At 45.7% G+C, this 8,008-nt stretch overlaps 1 protein-coding gene across 2 annotated transcripts; it reads left to right on the top strand.

Moving 5' to 3' along the window:
• Positions 1-51: 51 nt before the first annotated feature.
• On the top strand, positions 52-6,674 carry PHF5A (PHD finger protein 5A). 2 transcript variants are annotated; one of them, XM_005488676.3, is made up of 4 exons: positions 52-274; positions 1,377-1,400; positions 2,811-2,977; positions 5,981-6,674. In XM_005488676.3, exons 1-4 carry the CDS (start codon positions 223-225, stop codon positions 6,068-6,070), a joined length of 333 nt encoding a protein of 110 aa, XP_005488733.1. In that variant the 5' UTR covers positions 52-222; the 3' UTR covers positions 6,071-6,674. The 2 variants fall into 2 exon arrangements, with proteins under 2 accessions (XP_005488733.1, XP_074395541.1); XM_074539440.1 differs by lacking the exons at positions 52-274; positions 1,377-1,400 and adding an exon at positions 2,216-2,426.
• Positions 6,675-8,008: the final 1,334 nt, after the last annotated feature.

Genomic DNA, 8,008 nt, shown 5'->3' with positions numbered 1-8,008 from the left:
AGGGTCCTGTGCTGCCACGAGGGGCTCCTCTGGGCGGGGGAAGGCTAGAGAAGGGGTGGCTTTAGGGAGAGAGTTTATCTCGGCATTCCTCGGCGTTTTCCCGCTCGGGGGAGGCGCTTTGGCAGGCGTCGCTCTCACCCCGGCCAGGACCCGGGGGCGGTGCGGCAGTGAGGGCTCCGCGGGCCCGCAGCAGCAGCAGCGCCGGGCGGGTGTCGCCTCGCTATGGCCAAGCACCACCCGGACCTCATCTTCTGCCGCAAGCAGGCGGGCGTCGGTGGGTGCCCGGGGAAGAGGACGGGGGTTCCCTTCGCCCCTTTCCCGCCGCGGGGCGGGCAGGAGGCGCGCGCGGTACCGGCCGTGGGGCCCGCGCGCGGCCCTCGGGCCCGGCTGAGGCGCGGGAGCGGCGGCGCGCGCCACCCGCTCCGCCCTCCCTCCCTCTTTTGTTTTCCTTTTATTTTCCTTTTTTTCCCCCCGTGCGTTATGGATCCAGCAGCATTTGGAAGCATCTTTGTGGCCGCGAGGCAAAAGTTATCTTCCGGGTTATTCCTGTAATACAGATAACGGGATTTACCCCTGTCGCATCTGAGTCAGCGTTTGGGTCAGGGTTCAGAGAACTCTTAGACGAGATTAGAAGTTGGGGTGTCCCTTCCAGGTTTTTGTCACTCCTTGAAAAAGCAAGATCCATAAAGGCGAAACATTCAACTGCACTGTCCATTCTAAATCTCTTTTCAGAATAATCAGTGCTTCTCACCATCTATCTGTGTTGATAAGTCGTGTCCTGACAAATCTCTTCTCTCTCAGACTTCAGACAAATCAATATTTAATCTTTGTGGATGTGCACATCTAGTCTTTGACAGTCAATATTTATTATATTTATCCAAGTTCCTAACATCATTGTTGTGAATGTCCCAGAGAAGTGACAGGAGTTCTAAGACACATTTAACTACCTTCATATTCTAAAGCAAAGAAGGTATTTGGACTGCTTTAAACAAACACTTGATTTTGGCTTTTTTCCCCCACTAAAACCAATGTAAAAGCTGTGCCAAGACTCACGTACAACATTTCCTTCAGTCAGACACACTGGCTCTGTTTGAAATGGAATGATGAGTGTGGGTGTTCTTACTGCAGAGGGGTGTCCTTGTGCATTCATGGTGCATCTTTGGTCCTGGTAAATCTCTCCAGGGGGATACATATTGTTTATCATGAATGTTTGTATTTATGCTCAAACTGTAGTTTGGTTTCTGTACTGGTTTCTGTAGTTTAACCTTTAATTTTTTAATGACTGCTCATAGCAGAAGATAATTATTTGACATTCAAGCTTGTACTTACTTGGATTTTTCTCCTGCCTCAAATATTTTTTCTTTTTTTTTCCCCAGCAATCGGAAGACTCTGTGAAAAATGTAAGTATAGCATCCACATTTAGTTGCTTGAGAGTGTGGCGTTGTGGTTACAGCATGCAGTTTGGATTTGAAGGCTGGAATCTAGTTTTGCTTTGACCCCAAACTTAATGTCACTCTGAGAAGGGAGCAATTACCTTGACATTGCAAGTGTAGCTCAAGGAATACTTAAAAAGTTGCAAGCTCAAACAGACTCTCACACAAATGCAGTCCCAGAGTCCCTGCTGACAGCATTTCTAGTGGCTGAGGCTACAGTGCCTGCTTCACTGGATCCTTGTGATCTGCAGTACCAAAATATCATCCTGATCATTTTAAAGCAGGGTGAAAATGCATTTTTGGGTTTTGGCTTCATCATACTGCAAGAAAGGTTCCCGTTAGCATCTGGGAGAAGAAGAAATGGAGGGCAAACATCTAAAGTTAGAGCAGGAAAAACACCCATGGAATCAAATGATGTGAAAGGGAAGAAAGAGTGTGATCTGTTGTTAAAACATGTAGGGGAACAGAACAGTTGAGGTGAGTAGTTTGTGACTCGAAAACAGTGTGACAATAAGCAAAGTGGAAGAAGGACAGTCTGAAGCAAGAAGATCATTTTCAAGAGCACCTGACAGTGAAACAGATTCCCATTGGTAGTAGCTGAGGGCTGTCACGCCAGAGATTTAAGAGCAGGTTAGGCAAGCTGTTGTGGGAGTCAGGATTAGATACCTTGGGAACTGGTAATAGGATATGAAGCCTTTTATCCATAGGTCAATGTTTTGGTTAAGGTCCAGCTCAGCAGAAACTGTCCCTGGCATCTGATGGCTCCTTGCCTGTGTGATATCAGTACTTGAATTTCACTCGGTTCCTTTTGAGAGTGCAAGGGCAACTTTCGTGAAATGGCTGCTTATGCCACTTTGCCCTTCCTTTGGCCTTGTCACAGATGAAGGATTAAAGGGACCATGAGTACAGTCTCTTATCTCTTTGAGCATAGTAACTCCAGACTTTTGTTGATGTGGCACTGTGGGAGAAGCTTACACTGCTGCTTCTGTGTAGGTAAGGACTCTAGTCCTGTCAGTGTGGCTTTTTTTCTTTTGCAAATGAATAAGTCAGGAAAAGTTCTAGAGTAAAAGTAGTGGTACAATCTAAGCAAGTCTTGGCTAATCACAAAGTAGTTACCCAAGTAATTTTGCGTTTCTTCTCTGACTGTGAATGAATGACTAAATTAAAAAAAACCTCAAATATTGCAGGCCACAGCTATTGTTCCTGTCAAGTCTGTGTGCAATACCAAGTTGTGCCCTGTGCCCGCAAGGCACGTTTCTGCAGTTCTGCTGTATTGTCTTTGAGTGTACAGGGGAGTTATTTGACCAGGAAGCTTTTCCTGTGGTGTGGGGTGGCAGAAAGGACGCTGTGTGAGCAGAGGCTGTGCTGTGCCCGCAGGTGATGGCAAGTGTGTGATCTGTGACTCCTACGTGCGGCCCTGCACCCTGGTGCGCATCTGTGACGAGTGCAACTACGGCTCCTACCAGGGCCGCTGCGTCATCTGCGGGGGGCCCGGCGTGTCCGATGCCTACTACTGCAAGGAGTGCACCATCCAGGAGAAGGATGTAAGTTGCCATCCCTGCTACATGGTAGTCGTGCTTCCCTTTAAGGGGCTTGGAGCTGCTGAAATTAGTGCTGGGAGGATTGGCTCTCGTTTGTCTGAAACCTTTATTCCCCTGTTGATAGGTCTCTGTGTTAGCAAAGCATTTTGAGGTGCTGTAACTCTCTTCATGCTAAGGATCTCTGACTGTTTTGCACACTCACAGTTCATTTCCTCCACACACTGCTTGTTATCACTTCAGGTTGTTATCTTAGTACAGCTCCAGCCTAGGTTTCACCAGGGTCAGAAATATTGCAGACACTGCAAGGCTGTGACAGAAGCAGCTCCTCCCTAAAGTCCATTATGAGCCACCGATTAAGAGTACATATGGTACTCTTATAAGGCCTGTGGAATCAGAACCTTTGTTTTCCTTTGAATAACAAGGTGAAGTTAGTCCTTAGTGTGGTAATTGTGTTTCACAAGTTTGATGCTTCTTGTATAATTTCAGTGGAATACAATTTATATTTTCTTACTCTTTTCTGGAATTGTCTGTATTGTAGATATTTCTCTTTCTGCTAATGCATTTTGATATAATGGTCCCTTTTGTCTATAGCCAGAGCTATCATCTTTTTACAATATTGTGCTGAAAGCCATTGCACGTGGGAAATGAGGCAGCTGTTCACCCCTTGTAAGGCTTTTGTTAATAATCCAACACGATGGGTGCAGAACATGAATTGCAACAAAGCGTTAGAAAGCCCTTACAGGAGAACAAGAACATGATGCTTACAGTTCTGCTATCCCAGAATATAGGCCTGGTAGCTGTGAGAGTGTCTGTTAAAAGTTGTTTGGTGCTCTGCAAATGTCATTTCCTACACACCCTAATGACTGTGAAGAACGTGCTGAGAGAGTGGTTCAGAGTGATTTACAGGAGTGTCCTCAGCTGAGTGAGTTGCTGCTTTAACTCTCTCTAGTGCCTGTTTTCTCTAGAGACCTGCAGCCAAATCCAGAACAGGAGCAGGTCCTCCTTTGAGTTTAGTCATTAGATCTAACAGGACCATAATCTTTCTCTGTATCCAAATATGGATATAAGTGCTTTGATGGGGGTGCTGCCTCCTACATTATAAATGCTGTGAGAAACAGTAATTTTGTTCACTTGCCTTTGGAATGAAGATGCCTGGCTTTATAAGTCATGAGCAACATAGGCTTGGTTTTAATTTTATCGATTCTTAGGGATTCCCAACAAGTGTTTTTCATAACCTAAGATTACCTGTATCTTATGTTTGATTCAGGTGTGAAATAACCAGCTGCTATGTCAAGGAGGACTCTATGTAGAAAACATAGAGCTAGAGAAGAATAACAGGTCTGGTGTTAGAAAAAAATAACAGGTCTGGGGTGACCTGGGTGACACCTGGGGGATTGCTGCTGTGAGTGAAGAAAGTTGCTCTGTAGCAGAAAACTCAGATGTTACATATTATTGCATATGTGAAGTTGCAGATCTGAAACAGCAGATTTGGCATGATTTGTTGCAGGATTGAAGAATGCTTGCACAAGCATAGGGAGCCCAGAAGGAGAAAAAATTAAGTGTGCTGCCACCTGTCACAATTATGGTATCTGGTGCTGATGTGAATAAGAAAACCAGATGGGCAGAGCTCTGTACCTGAAGCTTTAACAGTCTAAGGCTTCAGCTACAGCATTTTCATCATCCTCAGAGAAAGACTGGAAAAAATAGTGAAGCAAGAAAGCAAATAAAATGGATGGCAGAGATAGACTGCTATTGGGCACAAAGCAAAGGACCTGGTTACTCTTGGTTCATTTGTTGTGGTGGAGGAAGGAATGAAGTATTGTTTCAGCCCACTTTGATCTGTGGGTAAAGGCCTGAATCCCACCTTGTCACCCAGGACATCAGTGAGTTGCAAATAGTAATCTTTTCTTGGAGAAAGGAGGGTGCTCATGAGCTGTGTCCTTAGGAGGAGGTGGAGGAATGAACAGAGCCCTGCAATAAGGCTGTCAAGATTTGAACAGACTCCATGGATTGTGGGAGGAAGTCTTGAAAGAGTCCTACTATTGAGGTTCAAAATGAAATAAGGAGACAGTAGCTAGAAATGGGTCGTGGCAGGTGTATGGGGGAGGGATGATTTCTGTTCCCCACCTCTCCTGTTATTCCCATCATGCAGATCCTCCCCACCAGATTGCATCTCTGGCATGGGAGCCAGGCAGCTTGGGTGCAGATTCTACAGCATCTGACATCTGCCCAGGGGCTTTCTAAATCTAAAGCACTCAGGCTTGCTCTTCAGCCCAGGACACGTGTTCCTCTGCCTGCTGGGTCCCTCACAACTGCTGTGGCCAGCCATAATGTTTTGCCCTAAAGAATTATGCAGGTGCTGGACTCAGGTGGCCCATGGGCAAATTTTCCCAGGTATACCAAAAGGGCATTTCTGATTTGGTTTTGCAACCACACCTCTCCCCTTGCTTTCCTCAAGGCTTTTTTCTCACCATCTGCTGGAATTCAGGTACAAGAACTTACTTATGTAGCTGCTGTGGGTAGCTGACCCTACAGCCTCTGCAGTAATCAATCCAGGATACAAGAAATCTGAGATTCAGTTCTGCTGTCACTGCTGAGGGGTTCCTAAACACAGGAATGATTTGGTGACATCTAGAGCAGCAAGATTCTTCTTTTATAAGGAGGGGAAAGGTTACTCCTCTGGGCCCTAGAAGTCGTGCATATCCTGATTTAGAAAGAATTCAGTCTCGTGGCACAGCGCACCTTTTTCATTAAATGCCTGATGTTATATGAGCTGTTTTCCATTTTGGCCCTGAGGGAGACCATGTCCTGCAGTAATGCTGAAGAGACATCCATGCTCTTCTCTGTTGCACTATCTTACTGGTAACCAGCACTGGAGAGCAATTTGTACAGGTGTTTGAAATGTGTTGAGGACAGGGCAAGGAGTGTGGGAACTGAGAATCTGCCACAGCTATGATGTTGTTCTGTGTTTGCTCATTTCCTAACTTGCATTTTCTTTTCTTACAGAGAGATGGTTGCCCTAAGATCGTCAACCTGGGCAGTTCCAAGACAGATCTTTTCTATGAAAGGAAAAAGTATGGCTTCAAGAAGAGGTGATCCTATTCATACCTGGCTACCTCCTGTTGGGTTGGCAAGAGGGCCTTGGAACATCTCTGGACTTCACTCTTATTGAAAACTCGTTGATTATTTTTTTCTAAAGCAATGCAAATTCAGTAATATACTTAGGGTTGGAGAAATAACAGACTGAGTGGGGACTGAAACCTGATGAGAGCCAGTAATGAGAGGGCAAATGAAGATTACTGTCTCTTCCCTTTGCAGAAGCTCTGCTAGTAGTTGCCCCAGCTCTATACAAAGCAGAGTGGGCAAGCACTTACGCATAGAAGAAGCCATGTAAAAATGGAAAGTGCTGTTTTTAGTGTGGAGAAACACCTTGAGGTTGTTCTTACTGGGCCTCCTCTCAATTTTTTGAAATTGCCCCATCCATCAGTGTTGAAGAACAAAACACCAATCCGCTCCCCTCCTCCCTTCCTCCAGTATATTTCCATGCTGCCCTGTTTTGTAAGGAATCTGCTCATGTCTGCTACCTTCCTAGGGAGAGCACAGCTGTTCCATGTTTTCTTTGACAGATAAATCCAAGGCCATTTCTTGTAACCATTCCTGTAGGATGCATACCAATAAAGCTTTTCCTTTTGGGTTTTTATTTTTGGTACAACAAGGATTTCTATTTGGTTCATTCTGTGCCTAGCCTCTCTGGAGCTTGCTGGGGACACAGAGGATTAGCCCAGCTAGCACTTCACAATGGGTTATCTGGTTTCTGCTTATGGCCACGTGACCTTGCCACAAGGAGCTTCAGGGAACGGCTGTTGCTTTTGTCTGCCTGTGATCCCAGCCACTGATCATTTTGTCCCGTAGCATGAGGATCGCTGAGCTTGTAACCCTTATCCCGGCTAATACGGCCGTGGATGTTGTTTCACCATGCAAACATCCAATCCCTTTCTAACCCTGCTAAGCTATTTGACTGGCTATCCTGTTCTTGTGAATAAGTTAAAGCCTTCCCTGCTGTAATGGGAAACCAACCATTGTGTTCTGGGCTATTGGCCGTGTGCGTGCTGGAAACCAGAGGCTGCTTGTTAGTCAAATACCAGGAGAGGCTAAAAGCAGTCTGTTGGCTCAGCAAAGGTCTGGGAGCAGGGCCTTTGTGCAGAGGCGGAACCGAGTTCCCCACGGGTGTGTGCTCCTCAGATGGTTAAAGCAGGGCCCTGGCTCAGCGTGCCCTGCAGTCCTTCAAGCACTTGCAGTCTGAGCAGAGCATGTGCCACACTAACACAGTTGTCTTTGTTCAGTTTTTGGGTGCAGAGCCCCCAAAGCTTTTTTGGTTTTCTGCCCCTTCCAGGATTTCAGCTATTCCCTTGAGGCTAGTACCAATTCCTCTAACTACTCCTTGGCTTAAATACCTCTTCTACCTGCTCCAACCATTTGAATAAAAGTGAAAAGTACACAAGTTGTGATTATCCTCTCCTCAAAAGTAATTTTTCCCTGCTGCAGCTGGCTGTAGCTGTCACTGGCCCTACAGCTATCTCAGCTGCTCCTCCCTCTCCTGCCCCCAGCTATTAATTCTGTCAGTTTTCTCTTCCAAGCTTTTTGTAGTTTTGAGAGTATCAGTCTGTCTTTTTCCCTACACAGTTTCTGATGGATGCCATTTGCCATGATTTTCAGAGCAATCTAGCTCATTGGTTACAGCAAACCTATTTACAGCAGTTCTATGGGAATAAGCAACTGCCTCTGCAGACCAGGAAGCCCATGTCAGACCTGTTATTGGCCATTTTAAATTCTGTGTTTCTTTAAAAGCTGGCCATGACATGCAGATTTGTTGTACCTGGAACTTTATCACTTCAACCAGAATTTATCACTTCTCCTCAGTCAGGCCGCCCATATTATCTCACTAGGAATGCAGAAGGTTTGTACGCACTTCTTTTCTTTCCCAGAAATTTGGAAGACGACAAAGTTTTTCAGTAAAGGTAGAGGGAAATGAAG

This window comes from Zonotrichia albicollis, chromosome 4 (assembly GCF_047830755.1).
Source record: "Zonotrichia albicollis isolate bZonAlb1 chromosome 4, bZonAlb1.hap1, whole genome shotgun sequence".
NCBI lineage: Eukaryota > Metazoa > Chordata > Aves > Passeriformes > Passerellidae > Zonotrichia > Zonotrichia albicollis.
Note: the sequence above shows the minus strand (reverse complement) of the source record. Positions and strands in the feature narration are given on the sequence as shown.